Source organism: Rhamphochromis sp. 'chilingali', assembly GCF_963969265.1.
Source record: "Rhamphochromis sp. 'chilingali' genome assembly, chromosome: 18".
NCBI classification, from domain to species: domain Eukaryota; kingdom Metazoa; phylum Chordata; class Actinopteri; order Cichliformes; family Cichlidae; genus Rhamphochromis; species Rhamphochromis sp. 'chilingali'.
This window is the reverse complement of record NC_137945.1, coordinates 6,190,437-6,214,750: the sequence shown is the minus strand read 5'-3', so window position 1 is coordinate 6,214,750 and position 24,314 is coordinate 6,190,437. Positions and strand designations below refer to the sequence as shown.

At 39.9% G+C, this 24,314-nt stretch overlaps 2 protein-coding genes across 8 annotated transcripts in view; one reads left to right on the top strand and one right to left on the bottom strand.

The window, feature by feature from the left end:
• Positions 1–3,779, top strand: part of LOC308385457 (uncharacterized protein) — a gene marked incomplete at its 3' end in the record, with an annotated part of 56,093 nt that extends 52,314 nt beyond the window's left edge. For all 6 annotated transcript variants that reach the window (XM_080864377.1, XM_080864375.1, XM_080864373.1 and 3 more), the window contains 2 exons: positions 1,861–2,457; positions 2,783–3,779. In XM_080864377.1, the coding sequence (XP_080720503.1) occupies positions 1,861–2,457; positions 2,783–3,475 (1,290 nt within the window). The remainder of the gene's footprint in view (positions 1–1,860; positions 2,458–2,782) is intronic.
• Positions 1–24,314, bottom strand: part of LOC308385446 (uncharacterized protein) — a 538,971-nt gene that overhangs the window by 173,951 nt on the left and 340,706 nt on the right. The gene's annotated exons all lie outside the window — the stretch shown is intronic.

The window sequence follows — 24,314 nt, the reverse complement described above, 5'->3', positions numbered from 1 at the left end:
TATCCAAAGCTAACTGAACCTTGTGCTTTATTAATGTAATAATAAATTAAGATTAGTAAATGAAGTACAAACTATTTATTTCTAATAAAGGTTCTCTGTTTGAATCAGTTAAGTAGAAAATGAAGGAAAATAAAACATGTGTGTATTTTCTGTTGCCTACATTGTAGAGGGTGACTTTGCCTCTAAACAGGAACATGAGCAGGGAGGAGGTTAAAGTGGGATTGAGCAGGTGGGAACCCTAAAATCAGCTGTAGTGGCTCAGCGTGGGGAAAAGAATCACAGCTCACAATAATTTCTGTTGAGAGCTCCAGTAGATTTTCTTAAAGTACAGGCTGTGATCAGCTGACCTGCTGCTCTCTGTGGATGTACACAACTGAATTCAACCAGATGTCAGCAGATGTTTCATGAGCTGTCCTGGCTGGTTTCCATCCTCTACACTGACAGTACACTGTCGTTATATTAGACACTATACTGTTGGTATGAAGGTGGAACTCAGTGAATGAATGTCAGCATCATGAGCTTCAGTTTAAATGAATCTCTGCTACACTTGATGTAATCTAACTGTGACATGAGCACCACAGTCACTGTGCACCAGTCACACACTGTCCTTTACTTTAAATCCATCACAGTTCAGCAAACGAACCTGTTTATCCTGCACTAACCTGCAGAGGATCTTCATGCAGTCTTTAAATAACACAGTTAGTCTGCCTCAGATTGTTTTGCAGCATCTTTCACAATCTGATAAAACATAATGTCACATGTACAGACCCAATATCTGATTTCAACACATGAGGACTTACATGTAAACTCCCACTGAGCAGTCCTTCCCTTTAAATCTAACCTCTCTTCTTCCTCTCCTGTCCTGTGTGTCTTATCTTTCTCCATCTCTGAGTGAAGTTAGCTCTCTTTCTTTTCTCTCCCTGTGATGTGCAGCAGCTGGACCTTTAGCCAGCAACACACTTTTTTATTGTCAGTTTGTGTGTTTGCTGATGTTTTTTGAGCTGATAGAAATGCTGCGTTTTAAATTACCTGCCACTTAAAAGATATGAATCCATTTATTCTTGCTCATCTTCTGTATTGCTAGCTGGATGCTGAAGTACCGTGACGGCAACTTATGAGCACCTGCAGTGATTCAGGTGTTGTGCCAAAAAAGAACATTGGTCCACTTTAACTCTTGACTATGTTTTGCACACAGTTTTGCCTCTTTCATCTCTTTTTATGTTTCATACCCTGGTGATTAGTGCACGATCAGGATTGCCTTTCATGTGTTACTGTTTAGGTTCAAATCAGTTTGATGTTTGATGCCTGCAGCGATGACATTACTCTCCTCAAATGGCTTAAACCAAAAGTAACAAGCCTGTTTTGAAAATGTAAGGAGTAGAAAATACAGATATGTGTAGGGAGTAAACGTTTTAAAGAAATCCTGAGGCTACAATCAGACTCTGACATTTTCCTTCACTGAACCAGGCTGGTAACTGTTACATTTGATTTATTATCATTGAATAAATTAGAAAATTATGGAAATATATATAATAGGGAACAGCAATAGGAAATATAAAAAAGTATAGACCTGGTAAATATTTATATATTATATATGTATACATTTTTATATATCTGTGTACAGCAGGAGGGATGGGCATGATTTTAGTGTTTTTAAAAAGTCATGAATTATTTTTAACAGCAGGTTGGATGTAATGTGTTAGAACTACCAGCAGGTGGGGATAAGAGACCTTTAAGGTGTTTGGTGCCACACTCCACCTTCAGGTTTAAAACTAGTGTTAATGGAGGGAGTTTGAAGGTTGAGTTTGTTCCACAACTGCATTTCACTCACTGCCTCTGTTTGTATCTCTGTCACTGCAGGACCAACATGGAGCGAGAAGTCAGCGCTCTCAGGAGGCCGACAAACCTCACAGAAGAAAGAGAGAGAAAAAACACACCTGTGACGAGTGTGGGAAGGGTTTTACTTTGAAGGCTAATCTAAAACAGCATCAGGTCATCCACACTGGAGAGAGACCGTTCAGCTGTGACTTGTGTGAAAAGTCTTTTTCCTTGAAGAGTTCCCTAAAACAACACCAACTCATCCACAGTGGAGTTAAAGCGTACAGCTGTGATCAGTGTGGCAGAGCTTTTACTCGCAGTAGCTACTTACAGGGTCATCTAGTTACCCACTCTGGAATTAAGGCATACAGCTGTGACATCTGTGGAAAAACTTTCAGCCAGAGAGGGAACCGAAATATACACCTACGCATTCACACCAGACATGATGTGTACTGCTGTGAACAGTGTGGCAAATACTTTGCTACAGACACACAGTTACAACGACACATGTTTACCCACACTGAGGAGAGACCTTATAAATGTGACCTGTGTGAGAAGACTTTTAAATCTCCACATTACCTGAGACAACACCAACAGATCCACACCAGAAAGAGACTCTACAAGTGCAGTTACTGTGAGGTATGTATTTATATTGTTATCTTGTCATTTTAGCCTGACTGTTTGGAACAACTCTGCTCATTAACCTGTGTTAGCATGTTAGCAATTCTACTGCATGGAAAAGCAGCTCTGAGTGATTATTCAGATTTTCATGTCAGTTATGATTTTAGTATTACTGTAGTATTATGGTGGTAGTATTGCAGTTATTGCAGCCCAGTAAACTGAGTGTGTTAACTGAAACAGTCAAATGTAATTGGACGTCTGCAGAGATGCTCTTTATTTCATGCGACGTTCAGGATAAAAATGTTGAAGGACTGACTTACACTGTCTTTGTGTCTTTGTTTAGAAGCAGAGCGACACAGATGGATCCAGATCTCAACCCTGTCATCACTGTGGTGGTGGGAAAGACTTTCGTTGTGACCTCTGTGGAAAAACATTCAGTCAGCAAAACACCCTTAAAACACATCAACGTAGACACACTGGAGACAAACTGAAATACTGCAAAGAATGTGGGAGAAACTTCATCACATCAACTGAGTTAAAACGACATGAACGGATTCACAGTGGGGTTAAAAAGCACCTCTGTGATCAGTGTGGGTCATGCTTCACCACTGCAAGGGAGCTTAAAAGACACAAACGAGTCCACACAGGAGAGAAACCATACAAGTGCAGACACTGTGACAAAAGCTTCTCAGATTCAGGTAATCGTAACAAGCATGAACGTACACACATGGAAGGAAACTACAGCTGTGACCAGTGTGACAAGAGCTTCAGGAATCTCAGTTCATACTCCACACACAAACGATCCCACGTTACTAATAAACTGTTTCACTGTTACCAATGTGCCAAAACATTCACCTCATTGTCTGCTCTGTGCAAACATCAGCGTGATCACTCAGGGCTGAAATCACTCCCATCACTGGATCACAGTGAATCTGCAGAGACAGAAAGATCCTCTGGTTTCAGTGTCAGACTCAAAAAGCTTGAGATCAGGCTCCACAGAGTTCAGATAGAATCATTTAAACTTGTGTTGAACTGAACTGGTTGCTCGGCTGAACTTCTACATAATACAGATTTACATGGGATCTTATTTTCTGTTGTTTTACTGAGTCAGTTTTGTCCTTTTTTCTCTGTCCTGGTTTTGCTCGTCTGTAAATAATTGAAACTCAGTCAAATAGTTCATTGTTCTCCAGCAAAACGTTTTGGAAACTCATGTTTAACCTTTAAAACACTGACATGTTTTAGCACACAAGGCTTCATCGGGGAGTTCACTCATGATTGGACCATGAGAATAAAGGTTTTTAGTTCTTTCAAAGAGAGTCTTGGAGGTGTTTGATGTTTCTGTTTTTTCTGAAATCACCTGAAAGTAAAAGTTAGTTTTTAATGTTTCTTTCATCTGTGATGTTCTTGAATGTGTTGACATGAAGATGGTACAAATAAACTGTCCTTTTAGCTTTAGCTCCTAATTTATTCATTATTTATGGATGTAGCACAGCAGCAGTGTCTTGATTAACACATGGAGGGCTCAGGATCTGATGGTAAATAATGTTTTGTGTCCTTGTACACATCGTACAGCTCAGCTGTTCCACAGATGTCAGGTTTACACAGTGGGATGGTTTGTAAGAACGCAGCTCTCCTGTGGATAAATCCTTACTCTTAGCCTCGGGACCTCACACAGTCCCAGCAGGTTTGGTCAGAAGATTTATCCCTTATACCAAAACTTCACTGAGTCTCCTTTGCTGTTTTCACAAAGAAACGCAAAGTGAAGACCTGAACTTACAATGTTTTAATTAGGTTAGCAGATTCAGTGGACTTTGATCAGTTTTTTAAACAATATCTTTTAACTATTTTTTTCATTTTCACAAATAGTACACAATTTGTTGCGCAGTGAGGGGTGGTGAGGGAAACATCAGACTTCACTCTATCTTAAAGTAATTGTTTTATTATCTCTTGCCAACATCATACACATGCAGACAGTAACTTTTCAAAATGGCTCCCAATCCATTTCCTGCTCCCTTTAAATACTCTAAAGGGCAGGGATAGCTCAGTAGGTAAAGTGGTCGCCCCATGATCGGAAGGTCGGCGGTTCGAATCCACTTAACGGCTACCCTGAGGTACCCCTGAGCAAGGTACCGTCCCTACACACTGCTCCCTGGGCGCCTGCTTAGTGGGCTGCCCACTGCTTCACAGAGTGAATGGGTCAAATGCAGAGAAAAACAAGTAATTTCCCCATGGGGATCAATAAAGTATCCATTATTATTATTATTATTATTATTATTATTAAAGACACACCTTAATACAGACTGGCCTATAGAAGAGCTGCAATTGAGGCAGGCTTCCTCTTTACTGGGAAAACAAGATGGCCACCACAAAGGTAACCTGCAACACTTTGTTACTCAAATGCTTCCCAACATTACTCACTACCCCCCCCCCCCCCCCCCCCCCCCCCTTCTGGTCGACACATCTCCGGCAAACGGGAAAGATAGTCAGCAATAAGATTGTTCTTACCCGGACAATGCTGGACGGTGAACTGGTATGGCTGGAGGGCTAGGCACCAGCGCAGTATCCTCGCATTCTGATGTTGCTTGGAGTGCATCCACACCAGGGATCGGTGATCCATCTGAAGAATAAATTCTCTTCCAAGGAGATAATATTTCAACGAATCAATTGCCCACTTAATTGCCAGTCCTTCTTTCTCTACTGTAGAATAGTTTTTTTCCCTGTCAAACAGCTTCTTACTTAAGAAAAGCACAGGTTTTTCTTCACCAGCTTCTCCTTGAGCCAGCACTGCTCCAAGTCCAACATTAGAGGCATCTACCTGTACAACAAATGGTTTGGAAAAATCCGGGCTTTGCAAAACAGGGGCTTCAGAAATCTGTCTCTTTAAACATTGGAAGGCATGTTCACAGTCGTCATTCCACATCACTTTAGAAGCATGTTTTCTCGTGAGATCTGTAAGAGGGGCTGCCAAGGTTGAGAAATGGGGAATAAACCTCCGATACCAGCCAACCAAGCCCAGAAACGACCTCACTTGCTTTTTGGTTTTAGGTCTGGGAATTGTTCGTATAGCCTTTACCTTTTCAACTTGTGGCTTTATTTGTCCATGGCCAACAATGTATCCTAGATACCTCACCTCTTCTTGTGCCCAGGCACACTTGCTCACATTCAGAGTCAAACCAGCCTCCTGGATCTTTGCCAACACAACCTTTAGATGCTGCAGGTGTTCCTCCCAAGACTCACTGTAAATCACCACATCATCCAGGTAGGCAGCTGCAAACTTTGAACAACCATTAAGGACAATGTCCATCAACCTTTGAAAAGTTGCAGGTGCCCCATGAAGACCAAAGGGCAACACGGTGTACTGAAATAAGCCCATTCCTGGAATTTGGAAGGCTGTGTATTCTTTACAGGACGGCTCTAAGGGCACTTGCCAGTAACCCTTACACAAATCTAAGGTTGTAATGTATCTAGCCTTTCCTAGTCTTTCCAGTAGCTCATCAATCCGTGGCATCGGATACAAATCAAAACAGGAAATACTATTTAGCTTTCTCATGTCTGAACAAAATCGTAGTTGAGGGGAGTCTTTCTTTGGAACAAGTACAATGGGGTTTGACCACTCACTCCTTGAGGGCTCAATCACTCCCAGTTCCAGCATCATCTGAACCTCCTTCCTCAATGGTTCCACCATCCGTTCTGGTATCCTGTAAGGCTTAAGACGAAGAGGTTTTGTGTCTTTCAAGATGATGTTATGTGTTATGACATTTGTTCGCCCCGGTGTGTCTAAGAACAAAGATGGAAAGGATTGCCTCACCTCATTCAACTGTTGCCACTGATCTTCAGTCAGATGTTCAGGAGGGTCTTCAGATTTGGGCATGCCTCTGAATGGGCTCATCTCAGCTTCTCCAACCTCCAGAATGCCACTGTCTTCAGGCCGAACATCTTGTACCATCAGGATTTGCTTCACACCTGCTTCTGGGGCATTTCTTTCATGATACTCTTTTAACAAGTTTACATGTAGCAGTTGCTTTGATTTGTGTTTCTCTGGACAAATGACCTCATATGTCACTGGGCCGGTTTTTCTGGCCACAGTATAAGGTCCTTGCCACTTAGCCAGCAACTTACTTGGTCCAGTAGGCAAAAGTACCAAAACTTTTTGACCAGTCTTTAGTTCTCTCTCACAGGCATGCTTGTCATACCATACCTTTTGCTTTTGCTGCGCCTTCTGCATATGGTCTCTAACCTGTTCTCTGTATGTTTCCAGTTTGTCTCTCATCTGCAGTATGTAGGAAATGATGTTCATCGTCGAAGCCACTTCAGTAGACCCCGGTGCCACTCCAGCCACCCAGTTCTCTTTCAGCATATCCAGGGGGCCTCTAACCTGCCTTCCATAGAGCAGCTCAAAAGGGGAGAAACCAGTTGAAGCCTGTGGTACTTCTCTGTATGCAAACAACAGAAAAGGCAACCATTTATCCCAACCTTTGCCAGTATCATCAATAAACTTTCTCAACATTTGCTTTAATGTACCATTAAATCGTTCCACCAGACCGTCCGTTTCTGGATGGTAGGGAGTAGTTCGAATACCTTTTACACCAAGTTGGTCATAAAGAGACTTTATCAAATGTGACATAAAACTGGTACCCTGATCTGTCAGGATCTCCTTTGGAACGCCAACTCTGGAAAAAAGGTCTACTAAGCATCGAACAATGTGTTTGACCTGCAGAGAACGCAGTGGATAAACATCTGGATATCTTGTGGCATAATCACAAATGACTAATGCATATTTATGACCACTACTGCTCTTAGGTAAAGGACCTATGATATCCATAGCTATTCTCTCATAAGGTACATCCATTATTGGTAATGTTTGCAACAGGGCTCTGTCTGAAATTTTGGTAGGAGCCACTTTCTGACATTCATGACATGTTTTGCAGTAGTCAACCACATCTTTGTACAATCCTGGCCAGTAAAAACGTTGAGCAACACGATTGTAAGTCTTTGCCTATCCTAAATGTCCTGACCATGGTACAGTGTGGCCCAAATGCAGGATTACTGATCGGTACTCTTTTGGTACAACAAGTCTGGGTTTCTCCATGTCCGCTAGATACAGAAGTTTATCCTTTATTATGAAAGGTTCTCCAGTTACACTTTTAAGCCCTACATCATTTTCTTTTCCATCATCCACGTTGCATGCTTTCTTAAAGAGAGGTTTTAAAGATGAATCATTTTCCTGTCTTTCTCTAAAATTATTGGGAAACTCCCACTGAAGATCAATAGGTGGAGACATTGGTAAGGTTGGTTCTGGAAAGTTTGCCCTACCACTGTTTTTATTTTTCTCCTGCCTACGTTGTCGTTTTGTTTTCCTGAGTTTACTCCCTCCTTCAAATAAGTCTTCATCTACATCAGGCAGTGGTTCTAAACCCCTTTTCATTGAACGAGTGACAACAGCACAGGAATAGGCTTCAGAGTTATTATGAACCAAACTGTCTAAGATTGGTAAGTCTTCTCCCAAAATGACATCATATGCTAACTGATCCAACACTCCTACAGTTAACATAAATACTTGGCCCTCAAGTTCAATAGTGACATCTGCTGTTGGATAATCTTTTTGACACCCATGAACACAAGTAATATTTACAGGTTTGTTAAAGTCAGGTAATACATTGCTCAACATAGAAGATTTAACCAAGGTTTGTGAGCTACCAGTGTCAGCAAGAGCCTTTACTGTTCGGCCATTTATTGAAACATCTACCACATGTTTATGTGGCACTAAACCATCACCAGTAAGTTCCCCCTCAAGACCTGTGGAGGGAACTACACACAACTCTACTGACTTTGGTTTTCTTAGGGGACATAAAGAAGCTTTATGACCAGGCTGCTGACAGTAATAGCAAATGAGGTTGTACCTTTGACTGCAATGTATAGGCTTCTTACCACCCCTAGTGTCCAAGCTTTCAACACTAGTCACCCCTGGAGGTTTTACCTCCCCAAACCTTGGTCTCCCCACAGTCATCTTTGACTTAGAAGGTTCACGATGAGCAGCTAGGTAACATTCAGCCAGATCTGCAGCTTCCTCTCCTGTCTTTGGGTTGTTCTCTTTCACCCATGTGCGGACATCTGACTGCAGCACGCGAAGAAACTGTTCCAAAATAATGGTTTCACCGATCTCTTCTTTGCTCCGACTGTCAGGACGCATCCATCGCTTATAGAGTCCCTTTATCCGATTGTAGGTTTCACGCACACTCTCTCCCATGGGTACACTTTATTACATAACATAATAAAGTGTTAATAAATAAAGTACAGAACAATAAAAAACAACCAAAAACCCCCCACCAAACAATCCAAAAACAAAGCAACAACAAAAACAAACAGACTGAGAACTAAGCACAAAACAAAACACCAGCTCAGATCCACGCAATCAATCAATCAATCAATCAATCAATCAATCAATCAATCAATCAATCAATCAATCAATCAATCAATCAATCAATCAATCAATCATTTAATCAAGTATACAATACAGTACAATGCCTGTGGTCCCAGTACGACGCAGTTTCAAATTCATTGCTTAAAACCTACATCGAACATCCCTGGTTTAAAGTCAACGTTATTCACAATAGGGGTGAACACAGATGTTAACTTCAACCTTCCCGTCGACATACCAGGCCTAAAGTGTATTAAGTGTGATTTGATTTTTTCCTAGCTTGAACTAATATCTTCAAAGTTCTTAAAGAACAGTAAGACCCTTAATGGATACTTGTCAGCGGTTGTGTGGAGGCGAGGAAGAGATGACCCAAACGCAGGACTCACTGTGCAGGGTGATGATGATTTATTGGAATGAGTGGATAGACAGAGCAGGAACAAAAGGACCAACAGACTGAAAGACTGAATGGCTGGCTGAACTGAACACAGGCGGGAACGACAACATAACATCAACAATGACACGACAAGGAACAGGTGGAAACTGAGGGTTTAAATACACTGGCTAATGATAACGATTAGGGACCAGTGAGAACACAGCTGATCATAATAGAACTAATAACACACAGGAACCAAACATGAAAACAGGAAATGTGAACAGGTGAATAAACTGAACATGAAACAACTGAAAACACTGACTGGGTGAACACCCAGGAACCCTGACAATACTTTAAAAGAGAAGTTTCAATCCCCAACCAGATAGAGTGTGAGTTATTTGTGACCCAGTCATGAATATAGCACATGTGAGTACTCAATTGATATGTTCTAATATTTGGTAAATCTAGACCCCATACTGAACCTGGGAGTTGTAGTGTAGCCATCATACGTTTGGTCTGCGTTTGCTCCATATAAAAGACCTTAGCCAGCCGTTCAGATCCTTCGTCACCGTATTTGAAAATATAACTGGAATCATTTGAACAGGACATAACAGTCGAGGCAAAATATTCATCTTAACCAAAGCTATACATCCTAGCCAGGAAAAGGGTAAGGAATTCCATCTCTTATTATAAATATCCCTAAGTATACAAAACCTGTGGGCGACCACTTGAAGGGGAAAGAAAACAGTCCAGTTGGCACTGAATTAAGGCTGCCAATTGGCATAGCCTTCTACTTAGTCAAATTTACTTTATAACCAGAAAATTGACTAAATGTATCAATAATGTTAAGTAAAGCCGGTATTGATGTCTCTGGATCAGAAATAAATATTAAAACATTATCTGCATATAAACTGATCTTATGCTCATAATCAATTTGCAAGCCCCGTTGTTACGCCCCAGTCTAGGGGTACAGGAACGTAGCATAAGAGTTAAAAAAGGAAGTGACCCCGCCCTGGTCCCCAAAACCATACGCAGAAAAAACAATTTCTTAAGTAAATGGTGGTTTATTTATCTACACTGAAAACTAAGCTCCGGGGTAAACAAAGGCCAAAATAACAAACAAAACAAGCTAAGTCAGGAGAAGAGGTGCCATCTAAAACCCTATGTGAAACAAAAACCAAACAAAAGACAAATTTTGTCTGTTCTTTGTCTGTTGTCTGTAACTCCCTAACTGAAATAAACAGGAGAAAACAGTAGTGATGTATCTTGTGTCTCGAAGCTTCGAAGCGTGTGTCGGGTAATCTCGGGGGAGTTTTTGAGGCTCGCTTTGATTACGTATGCAATGACGTTCGAGGCCTCGCGGGCAGTCCGTACCACGTGACTGATTCAGAAACTGGCTCGCCGGTTCGCGCCAGATTCGAAATAAAATGGGCAGCAAAACACAGCTGATTCCCTCATCACGCTTTGTTGTGGAATTGGATTACCTACGTGCTACATAATAGTTACTTGAGCATTTCTTCTTCGATGGAACCAGCAAGGAAGAGATTTTTTTTTTATCTCATCTCTCCTAATATAGTATGCACACAGTAATAAATATCACAAGTACCATAATATAAATAAACAACACTACAGATCCTATAATCTGATTTCTTTCTTTTAGTTTATTAAAAAGTGAAGCGCCACACACTACTTTGTGTCATTATCCTGATGTACATAAGCATGATTACACAGTTACACAATCATACCAAAACTCTGTGTTGATAGTTTCCACTTTGTCTTTTGTATCAGACATACTGAGACGATATTCGTGATAAATAACCATGAAAACAATTTATTTATTCAGTTTAGCGGTTTACACATCACATCATTATAATCAAAGAGCCTGTTTCACTTGAATCGTCCACTTGATGGCGGAATAGAGCAAATGAAATCACAATGTTTCAAACCATGAGTCGACCAGATGGATGGAAAGCTTCAGTTCATCAAGAGGCTTCATCTCACTATCACTAGAAAACAGTACAAGAAAAATAATAAGGCAGCTCACCCCTTCTGTTTCAGTGTCTATTTACAATGTGCTAGTTACAATTGAAGACTAATTTACACACTATATACAAGCTCAGTAATTCACGAGAATCACAAGCATGAGGCCAGGGTCAGGTCTGCTGCTGCTGTCAGTGGCTGGCCCTACAACAACTGCTGGTGAGGGATTTTGAAAAGAGCCACATGATCAGGGACCAATCAGCCGCCGCCAGCTCTCCAATCGGGAAGGACCTGTGGAGTCTTAAAGACACAGCACATTCGGGCACGCACATCCAGACTGTGCAACAGCTTTTTTCCACAAGCCATCCGTCTCCTCAGCAAAAAGGGACTGACTGATAAACACGCACACACACACATACACTAACATTATCACTCAGCTTAACTCAAATACCTCAAAACATTGAGACTGGACTGACTAACCAACACAAAGCGCAAACACACGGACCTACACCACCAAACCATCGCACACACCAACCTGTAAATGCTCTTTTGCACAATATTATTACTAGATATATTATATATTATTATTTTTTTGCACTAACTTGTCTTGTAGCACCTTGGTTCCTGGAGGAACGTTGTTTCGCCTCACTGTGTATTTTTAAACTGTATATGGTTGAAGTGACAATAAAGTTGAACTTGAACTTGAACTTGAAAAGTACAAAGCCAGCCCAGGGCCGTAACACTGTACATCAGGTGCCCTCCCTATAGCCTTGGCTAACGATTCGATGGCAATAGCAAAAAAAATAGGTGACAGGGGGCAGCCTTGCCTCGTTCCTCTAAACAATGGGAAACTATCTGATTTCAGTCCATTAGTCAAAATGGACACCAGAGGAGTATCATACAGAATATTTACCCACTTAATGAAATCATTAACAAGACTGAATTTATTTGAAGTGTAAAATAAGTATGTCCATTCTATCCGGTCAAAAGCTTTTTCAGCTTCCAGAGAAACAACCAAACCACTCATGTTCCTTTGCTGAGAAGGTGCCTGACATTATTACGGGAATTACGGCCTTTTATAAAGCCTGTTTGATCTTCTTTAATAATTATAGGCAAGAGAATTTTGAGTCGAGTAGCTATTTTAGAAAGTATCTTCTGGTCCACATTTAGAAGAGCTATCGGTCTATAAGAGGAACAAGACTCTGCACACTATTAGCTTCCCTTAGAGTCTGAGGTAAACTATTATTCAAGAATGAATAATTAAACATATTGACTAATGGATCTATTAACAGCTCACTGAATTCTTTATAAAATTTACTATTAAATAATGGATTGCAATGAATAATAATGGATTGCATTTATACAGCGCTTTTCGGGGCCCTGAAAGCACCATCAGGTCTTGGGGCATTTCTGTTTTTATAGCGTTTAGTACTTCCTCTCTAGAAATGGGAGCATTGGGGGTGGTCTGTTGTTTTGTTGGTATGGTAGGCAGATCGAGTCGGGAGAAGAAATCCTCCATTAATTCCAGTGCGTCAACTGGTTGTTCAGATGCATGAATCGGTCTTTCTGACTTCTCTAATTGTATTGTCTCAATTTTGACAACTGCAATGCCTGAAACATGTTTTTGCTTAATATCCTTTGTAGCATGAGTTGTACAGCCATAATTTATGGCTCAGTGTGGAGAGCACATTTGCAGTCTGCTGGCAGTCTGGGAACGGCCCATCTACCTGCCTAGAGCTCTGGTGTTGATAAAGGCAGCGTACAGCGTATGTGGTCCAGCTAGTCTGTGGACATGACCACTGACAGTCCAGGGCATTGTTGTTTGTAGACATGTGCAGTGTAATTTTTCTTTTATAGATTTAAAACTTCAACAGTATCAATATATAGGACCACTATAACAGCAGGTGTTTCAAAGATTTTTCCATGTCACCTTTTGTTTTAAGTCTCAGACAGAAAGGTAATTGTTGTGTTTAAATGCCTCGTGAGTGTTTATTTTATTTTTTATTTTTAGGCCTGCTCACACTTTAGTTCGGCCGCTGTGTTTGGAACACAGCTGAGCCTGAGTATGTGTGTGAGAGAGAGATGGAGCTTCATCTCTAAGTTCTCATTCTTCTTTGTTTCTGTGCGAGGTTTGTTAATACCAGTTTTTAGCCTCATAGTACTCGTTGGATTGATCTCACTGCCCATATGGAAAAGAAATAGAAAAAATGTATAAAAGACTTCATATAGTGAATCATATAAGGCTTATATGATTTACTCATGAAAGTGGCCACTTTCTCATTACTTTCATATATTGTTTTAGTAAGTATCCAAAACATACAAAGTTTCATTTATATAATTTTTCAAGGGATCTTAAATCTGTTTTCACTCTTGTATGCTTTTCATACAAGTTCCACACAAGACAGATACAAACTTTATAAGATTTATATATATCTTTTCCATATGGGTGAGAACGACAGTTCAAACACTCAATAAAGTTTGGAAATAAATCATCACAGGATGATCAGTGTGGTAGTGAAGATTACTAAATGGTAATCTTAAGCGTGTAATTTAAGGTCTGTACCTGTTGACAGTTACTAAAAGCAGTTTCTGTGAAGCCCACTCATTAAACGCTATTAAAGACAAAGTCACAGGGAAAGTCCTCTTAAATGTGGCCACAGAAGCTGATCACCCAGTAATGTCACTGTTTTATTCTGAGAATTTAGATGTGGGCGGTGCAAACCACTAATAAAACCGACACCCACAGGTCAACAGGAACGAAACTGGTGGAAGATCACGTCACAGAGAGTCCCCGTGCTCAGCCAATGGAAATCCTTTCCACACACCGAGGGAGCATTTATCAATAAATCATATTCAAATACTTCTCTGTATGTAATAAACTAACTAACTTTACCTTTCCTGTCACTATTAAACAAAGTAGTGCAAGTTTCCAACAAGTCAACAAAAGAGTGAAACAAAAACATTCATTCAAACAGATGCATTTAATTCTCCATGTTTTTATTAGAGATGTGCAACAATCCATTTGAACACTGCTGCCCTCAGCTCTGGAAATATCGCTTCCCATAATACACAAAACTGTGTTATTGGAAAACTGTGAAAAAATATCAAAAATAAAAATAATAATTAGTAAAATGTTTCCCTTCAGTGTTAAATGGATTGATATTACAGCAGCTTATGTTTACGGTTAAACTCGTATACTTGTGTTTCATGTCCAACATTGTATTTAATAAATAATCTGTTTGTACTGGCTGTCGTCTGAAGATCTACGATTCTACTACCACTACTACTGCTGTTAGTAATGTTAATACTACTACTATACATATTAGCATGTTTAAACAAATTACAGACACATTAAGCTGTACAACAAATTTCAACAAAGTTTGTTGAAACAAACATGAGGAAGGAAGCTGCTCACCACAGCAGTTTATGGTTGGTGTGTTTCCATCAGTGTTTATTTTTGTGTAAATACATCACCAAACAGCCCCTAATTCAGTGACAAGCTACAGTATATAAGATGAGCTGCTGTCACACTTTGACAAGTTCATCAGCTGGTAACAAACCTGTTCACAGCTCAGATCCAGACTCAGATTTGGTGCCTTTCAGCGTCTCAACATGTGTTCGAGTCTCTCCACCAGCCGCCTGATTCTTCTGATCTCCCTGAGTGTGATGATGCTCATCTCTGTATCAGGTACAGTTTTTATTTCTCTGTTGTCAAAGTTCAGTAACACCAGCTAACAGATCAGTAAATTATTTATACAACATCTGAGAGTTCAGCTTATTTCATTCTCCATGATATCTGAAAGGCTCTGAAGAATAATGACAATGTGTGTGATGATGTGCTGCAGGGGCTGACCACGTGGGGAAAACCTGCTATAAAACACATTCTAACAGACTTGTAATAAACATGTCTACACCTAAATGGGCAAAAAACATCATCAGCTGCTTTGAAGACAACAGACCAGACTGCCTTCATGGCTATGAGTAAGTAGAACTTCTTCTAAATACACTTAAACCAAATAAAATGTAGAAATTAATTCTTGATTAAAAATCCACAAACACAACAATGAAAATGAGATTTGCACTGAAACCTTGATGTAGCAGATAAATGTTCCCCTCTCTAACATACAGCACTACTGTTTGCTCTGTGATTGTTTCTAATGTGGTGACGTTGGGGAATCTGTGAGTTTGTGCTTATGAGCTTGGAGGAAACCTGAGCTGTTCTCTCACAGCATAATGCAAAATGGACCCTGCACATGTTCAGTTAACAATAAAGTGAAAATGTCCAATCCTTTGATTCGTCTTCTTCGCTCTAAACTTCTTTCTTTATTCTTCTGTTTTTTCGTCCAGGGTCAAAACACGTGGAAATAGAACATTTTTCCTCAGACCAAACACCGAGTGGCTTAAAAGGAAAATAAATGAGGTGAGAAACGAAATATTAATAAAAATGTGGACACAAAGTTTAGAAAAACCAGCAGTGACTTTCTAGCAAATATGTGAAGATTATAATATAGGTAATAAAACGACACTGTGTATATCTGTCTAATGGTGCTTCTTCTTTTCATGTCACCTTCATTCTTTTACCACCACAGAGAACTCTGCTGTGTCCTCCAGTGATTTCTAAATGAAGATGATGGAAACGATGAAACAAAAGCTGTAGGAAACAAGACCCTAGTATTTTTTGCTTGTTAATTCACACTTTAACAGAAATATTTATTAAGAAATGTTGACTTTTCTCAGTAATTACTGATAGCGCTTTAAAAAACAGTTTTGTTTATAATTGTTACAAATTTTATTAAGTATGAATGTTTGAAGTTTTCTTATTCTGTCTTCAATCTGAGAACAAAGATAAATGAATAAAAAAGTTTTTGCAATCAGATTGTTTAATGGTCTGTGTGATTAATTATTATTTGCTGTAGGTGTTATAACTGACAACAAAATACTTATTGTTGTGATTATTTCATGATGACGTCATGATCACAGGACACCAGGAGGCAGCATTTAACCGATATGGCAGAAGTAAAAGTGAACATTCAGAAATCACTTGAAAAGTTATTCACAAATACATATTTTATTCATACTGATTAAGACACCCATACCTCCCTCTCCTCAGCCACCTCCTCCAGCTCCTTTAGGGAAACACTGAGGCGTTCCCAAGTCAGCCAAGAAACATACGTCTTTGTCCTTCCTTAGATTGCAGATAATTAACTCCACTCCTCACATCTTAGTCCCTCCCACTGCAGATGGCAGCAGAGGAGGTATAACTATAGATTTAACAGGATCTTAACAGTCATCTTTGGAACTTTTGTGAAAGTGGTGTCAGTGTAAGAAAGAATAATGTGATGTCAAACCTATTTGTTTGAGTCACAGGAACAGAAATAGTGAGATCAGCTTAAATAACTGAAGCTATTGATCTTTAAAGAGTCCTCCTTCTATTATTGTTTGTATATCTAGCAGAGCCAAAGAGTCTAATATTCTAGGCCATGTATTGTGTCTCTGCTTTTAGGATAACAAACAGGTATGATTCAGTGATTTTGAATCACTGAGAGACAAAATATAAAAATGTAATTACTGTAATTACCTCCCTGCTAATTAATCTTTTTTTTTTTTTGTTTTTTTTTTTTGGAAGTGACATCAGAAACAGCAGCATGTCATCACGTGATGGCGGAGCTTCAGTTCATCCTTTGTCATCCTTTTTTTTTTTTTTTTTTTTTTTTTTTTTTTTTTAGGACAGGGGGAAAGAATGAAAGAAAGAGGGGGAGAGAAAGAAAGAAAACCAAAGGGGAGAAGAGACGGTGAGAAGGGGGGGAAGAGAGAGAGAAAAAAAACAAACAAACAAAAAAACAAAACAAAAAAAAAACTCCTGGGTCACCTGTATGGAGAGAGAGAAAAACAAAAAAAAAAAACCAGGGGAGACAGCAAACAACAAAGAGCAACATAATAATAGAAAAAAAAAAAAAAAAAGCACCATCACAATAAACTAGCTACCAGTAGATATCAATAGTTACTAAATAATAAACGATATTGTGCAGCACGCAAGATAGACAGCGCACAGTGTGCTTTGAGGCAGCAGCCAAGAAAGCTGTAGTCCGCGTCTGTGAATACCCGTGTGTACACCTGTGTGCATACCTGTGCGGATCAGCATGCTTGTATTCCAAAGGTTTCTCCATGTAATGATCTGCTATAGAGTGTGGGGAGCCACAGCCCTGTCCTCTATGGTATCAAGCAGGTATGGAGGAGATCAAAACTCCAGACATCCAGAGGCCCCCAGAACACAAGAGACCAAGGAAGACCCACAGAGGGGCAGCTGCGCCACTGTCCCAGTAAGAGCTAAGGAGAGTCCCAGATGAGGGCTCACTCAGCAGCCGCGGAGCAGAAGCCAGGGGGAGTTGCAGTGACGCGCCCTTGAGCTCCGCCGGCAGCCAGCTGTGCCTGAGTGACCGAGCCCCAGGCCGAGAGGCCGGGGGCACCCCACCTCCGAAGTGGCCCGAGCGAGCCCCAATAAGCGGCCGCCAAGGAGTGAGCCGGTGTGTACCCGGACGCCCACCCCCAGATACAAAGAACCACCAACGCACCGATACCTGAGGGAGTCCGCCACCGGCAGGGGAAGTGCTAATTAATCTTGCTAGTGTCGTTCTTCAGTTGTTTCAAATCTCTCATCTCCTGCTTGAACGGACTCAAACTATATATATATATATATATATATATATATATATATATATATATATATATATATATATATATATATATATATATATATATATATATATATATATATATGGAGAGAGAAAGAGAGATGTTCCCTTGGTCTGTGGAAGGGCTTTCCACAGACCGAGCACAGGGACTCTCTGTGACGTGATCAGTTTCGTTCATGTTAACCTGCGGGTGTTGATTTTATTAGTGGTTTGCACCTCCTACATGTAACTTTATGGGGGTTTCCTTTCAACAACCATCTGCAATTAATGGGTGACCCAGTTTTGTGGTCAAATCTGAAAGTACTTTCCTCTATGACTTTTGTTTTTAACAGCTTTTAATGAGTGGTCACCACAAAAACCACCTCTATTCTTTGTCATTTTCAACAAATATACACCATAATTTAGCTTAAGATTACTGTTTTGTTTTTTTTTAGTAATCTTTAATACGCCACTGATCACATACAAAATACATGATTATCCATTTCAAAACTGTATTAATAAATCATTTGAACTCAGGGGAAAATGTATGTTTAAAAAGCAGGTGGAAGGGTCATAAAGAGTATTAAATGACAGAGGAAGCCATGACCATGATGTCTCCAGAGGATGCAGCCGACGTTTTGGGCCACAGCTGAAGAGTCATGAGAGGGGAGAGGAGATGTAACAGACTGGGACATCCTAAATTTGGAAACTTGTCTTAACGTGATGCCAGTTAAAAGTGACCTTTTCTGAATCATACCCACTGAATGAAACCAGTTATACTTCAAGAGGGCCTCACTTTCCCACTTTCTCAGTCTATTAAAGGTGTTAGGAACTGTGACATCTTTCAACATGGAGCACTGTTGCTAATACCCTTTCTTGGTCTGTGATTTCATGTTGCTGTAGTGTTCTGTGTTTATGATTTGCTATATTCTGAGTTTTCCTATTCATGGCCAGAAACACCTTACCAAGGAGGTGTCTTAGTCAGCTGCTCAAACAACCTCAGTTCTTTCTGTTAGATGTGGGCACTATCAGTTTTGCTGTGAACACCTGAATGATCTGAGGATGAGTCCAGACACCTATTAGACAAAGCTCATTTCTTCAGCTTTAAACTATGATCTACTCTTTCTAGTCCTCCTTGTCCTCCAGGTGTTGATCTCTGCCATCCCTCTCTATCAAGTGTGTCTGTGTATGATTAATACATTTGAGTTTTAGAGAGTTTTACATTTGCAACACATTCCAAGAGGATTTGGACTTTATAAAGGAGCTTTGGATGAGCTTATCTTGGAGAACTGGGAAAAGTATGCAGTTGAATAAATGAACCATCTGTCTGTGAGTCCTTGCATCAGGAAACACTGAATCTGTCTCCTGAGGGACAATCCTTTACGTTCCCTTTCTCAGTTTCATTAGTTACAATAAGACTTATTGACATTTAACCATTTTAGTTTGTCAGTTCTGAATCTCTTGGAAACCCCCGAATAACAGATCTCACACTCAATCACTACCCACAACATGTGGCCAAACGTGAGGGTAGGAACATAAATCAGCCAGTAAATTAATCGCTTTGCTGTCAGACTCAGCTCTGTTACCCACAAACAGAGTAGAACACACAGTCTAACTCAGCACTTCCTTCTTGCTTGCTCTCTCTTCTCTTGCAGTCTGATTTGTGATGTTATACACTTTAAGGCTGAAACTGATTTTTAGAAGCTGTGACACACTGACCTCTCACATGAAGTCAGGAAGACTGCTCTCAGACCCACCTCTGCTAGCTGTACACGTAACCCAAGTAGACCTTAGTGGTTCCGGTCAAACAGATGATGTGAGTTAATCTTTATTTTTTCAAATCTTGATTTGTCCCAGGTGAATGTCTTCAGAAGAAAGAGCCAATTTGGTAAGAATATTTTAGAGGATTTATTTTCCATATTTTGTTTTTCTTACTTTAATATAAGCAATCAGAGTAAGCGGTCACACGCTGGTGGTTATCAAACTGAAAAGTCAACCCACAGTTTATCAATCTGGCTATGAATGTGATGACATGTAAGAGGTAATGTTGGCAGCGTGTGACACAGGGCTGAGTTTAAATTTGATGCAACAAACCTGAACATAGTGTAAATGGAAAGGCTTTAGGACCCAGGGGATTTTAGGGAGGGTATAAAGCAGAGGTGGTAGTGGGTGCTCACTGTTTCTCCCTACAGAAGTGACACAGATGTGGTTTGTGGGGACGCTACAAAGTTTTTGATAAACAATATCAGTGTCACGTCTGCACCTCTGTGTTATACTTCTTGTTTTACTTTGACAGTCTGTCATTTGTTAAAGTATTCTGCTTTGCTTCCTTTGTCTAGGTCTGATCACTCCCAGCTTTGCTCTCCTGCTGTGTCGCATTCCCGCGTCACTCTCAACTCAGTTGTTGTGTTGAACCCTCACTGGACTGTGTGTTTCTGCTGTCCTTCTGGTATTATTCAGGTTCTGTTTCCTGGTTTTGTTTTATTTTTTACTTTTATGTTTGTGTTTCTAGTTTAGCTTTATTGTATTTCATGTTAAAGCTTGTCTGATGAACTTGCTTAAAGAAACATATTTAACATATTTAAACGATGCCTTCTCTGTGCAGTTAATGAGTTGTGAAATAAAATATGTCACATTGGCTTTTACATGTCAACACGTGCAAGAAAAAATAACTTAAAAACCTCTGGAATTAAACAATGGTACAGAAATAACGCCTCATCTGCATAAGAAAAAATACCAGTACTGGGTCTGTATGGATCTGTCGGTAAAAAAAATTGACCATGGCGTTTTGAGTAGAGACCGGCCTACCAGGTATTATAGGAAAAGCCATAAAGCCTTTGAATGAAAACAAACGTTGTTGTGACAGTGATGTGCACTGTCTTGTTGGAATATATGATTTCTATACATTTTACATCAGATAAAAACTTTGTTTATACGATTTAGATAATTAATAAAAGCGTGATATTTTAAATGAGAATCAGAAAGAAAAGGTTTTTTTCGTGCTACACCTAAACTTGTTTTATATCTGACCCAGATAGACTGCAGGTCATAACTTCTTACCTAAAGTTTAGTTCACCTGACACCTGCCTCGAGTCTCTCCTCCTCCTGCCTCACCTTTCCCTCATTCACCCGCTGGCCTCTGTGGAAGCTTCGCCACAGACACCACCAAACAATTCAGTAATTTTTACACATCGGCCACAATCTGGCCAATCCACCACCTTTCATTGTTTATGCCGTTACAAAAACAACAAAACCATCGGCTTGTAAATAACCATTGGGCTCACCGGGCAAATGCACAGAACAAGAGCTCACAAAACAGCAGTTCGGGGATGATACATGGGTCCTCTGTCGGAATACAGGAAAACCCAGATCCATGAAATCCATGAATCATTGATCTTTACTCCTTCAGTCAATACTCAATACTATGGCCCCAACTTGTGGCCATAGGTTAGGGTAGGAACATAGAACTCCGCTCTCTCCTTTGGATCAATTGGATCCCAACTACACTTCACTTTCCTCTCTCCCGATCTTGCTCTTTTTCTGGTGTAGTGTGCACTCTGGTAAATGATTTTATGTTTTTAAGGTTTTAATTGGATAGAAGGCATGACACACTGTGCTCTTACATGCTTTATAGATTGTTTAAATTCATTTTAAACAGCAGTTTTCATGGCAGCTCTATGCAGTTGGTGTTGTCTTACGGACAGAAAACTGACGGCCTGATTTACTCTGTAAATGTATACTTTTAAATGAGCTCTGTCTGTAGTCAAAAAGTTACAAAAATGTCCACTGAACATGTAACTTTAACTGTAGGGTGGTGTACTGAAAGGAACCAACCTAAAAAAGGATAGACAATAAGAAAATCCCTTTCATTGGAGGCTTTGCTACAACCACACAGTCAAGCTTTGGATTCTGCTGTTCAAAGCTAAAAATGTGGATCTGAAAAACCCTTCGATGATAACTCCTATTTGGTGAAGAAATAGGTCAAAGTTCAAGGTCCGGCATGAGTACATGCATGGATTGCACATCAGCCACAATTTATCAATCTAGCTATGAGCGTGATGACGAGTAAGAGGTGATGATGGCAGCATGTGGCCAGTTTGAAGAAAGGAGAAGAAAACAACAAACGTGAACATATAAAGACATGAAGAACACACAGTGGGAGTGTTTGTTGCTGTACATCATTTCCTCAGAATAGCCTGCTCAATTTCCACATTTCCTCTTTTTGTGACAAACTACAGTATATAAGATCACACAAGCGTCAGCCTAACAAACTTGCTTAGAGCACTGATCCAGAGTCAGATTTGGCGCCTTTCAGCTCGTGAAGATGTGTCCGACTCTCTCCATCAGCCGCTGGATTTTCCTGCTCTGTCTGCCTGTCGTGATGCTCGTCTCTGTGCAGAAAGGTACAGCTCTTCTTTTAATGGTGTTTGCAGTGTTTTCACTATATAGAAGGAAACACTATCTTTATTGTATCTCAAACTTTAATGCAACCAGAGAGATGTTTAATATTGTTTTGACAGTTTTATTGTGAGTGCAAACAACCTCAATACAGCAATTCAATCAGTAAATGTATTTTTAGAGGTTAAATCTCACGTTTTGATCCTCTTAAGAGAAACCTGATGCCTGTTTGCTTAGTTGTAATAATTTTTTATTGGATAACAGAAACTAGGGGTCACGTAAAGATCTAGAGCCCACTTTCTTTTTCTTTTAAGAAAATCTCTTGAATGAAATGAATCATTTAATGTCAAAATTAAGAGAAAATGATCAATGTCTTTCAGGAACATTTAATAATCATGAATAATAGCAGTATTCCTAATATTTGTTGAGTTCATTTCATACTTACAATAACACTCGTGTCATGTCATGCTGATTAAGCTCATTGTTGTTCTCTTTTCATGCAGCCCATTCCTCAGCTCAGAGTTTGGATTTGCCGTGCTGCCACAAGGTCATCATCCAGGAAGTAAAGACAATCCAAAGTTGCTTTGAACAAAAACCACGCTATCGCTGCAGGCAACACGCCTTCCTGTGAGCAAGCCTAGATTTAAACACAACTCTGAATTTTCCATGTTAATAACGAGTACATTATACATGTTGCACTGAGACACTGATGTAACAACATGTTTCACTTGTTTGTGTTTCTGCTTTTAGCATCATCAACAAGCGGCATAAAAATAAGATATGGTGCATTGATCCAAATTCTGAGTGGCTCAAAGACAAAATAGAGAAGGTGAGTCAAAGGTGACATCGCTCAAAGTGACTCTTCTGCAAACAAGTAAGATTACTGGATTGAGTTCCACTAAAGGAAACACCCGACTAAACTAAGTTGCCAAACGTCCATCTTCCATCATAGTCAGCACGATACGTTGACTACAGTGAATTTATCACTGGAAAATCCCCTCCCGTCTAGTTTAGTCGCTGCGTCTTTCAGCTGCCTCAAATCTCTCATCTCGCGGTTGAATGAACTCCAGCTCCATCATCTCAAACTGTGCCTGGTGACAGCAGACGTTCTTTTCTGGAAATCCACTGGGAGCTACTGGTTTGGGCCGCTCTAACCAGGACCTGCAGGAGAGCTGGTGTCACTATGCACACGAGGTTGGCGACTGTCACCAACTGTATCCCAGCATGGTGGAGGTGGAGTTCAACTATGGAATAGGAACTAACTAACAAGGCAGCTGATTACTGCTGTTACGTCTTGTCACAAAATGTGTACAACATTATTGGTTAATTTATAAGAGGATTTTTTATATTAAAGTACATATTTTCAATTTAAAGCTTTTATTACCCACTTGACTGTGGGTCAGTAAAAGCACTCCACTTATGACTGTTGTGCTGAGCAATCATCGGGTGTCATTAGCTGCAGCCATTTCATAATAAATCTGCACACCCACACTTTCCAACACACTGTTTCTTTCTCTAAGAAAAATTAGCTATTTTTAGATTTGGCCACAACTGCTGTGGCTCATCCAGTGAAGTCAGTGTTTTATAAAGAGATATGGGATGAAAGGAAACCTCCTCTAAAAATGTAGGAGGGGGAAGCCACTGATTAGCCTCTGCTGGTGTGAAACTGATGGATGATAATGTCAGACTCCCACTGTGAAGTAACGTAGAAAGACAAAACTATAGATCAGCCTAACAGACAGTAATAATAAAATATTTCTAACTGTAAATATTTCTCTGTTTTCTTCTCCACAGGGAGAACTGAAATGTCCTCCGGTGATAAGTGTATGAAGCAACAATGAGACCACAAAACATCAGAGCAAAGACAACATTTTGTACTTATTTAATTGTAATTCTTTTTGCAGATGTATTTATTTATTTATTATGTAAGTTATTATTTTAGCCTTTAAGCCATCAACATCATTCCTAATTTGTTGTAGATGACAGTAATAAAAGTTGTTCTTTGTGACTCTAAATAAATATGGATCATGTTTAA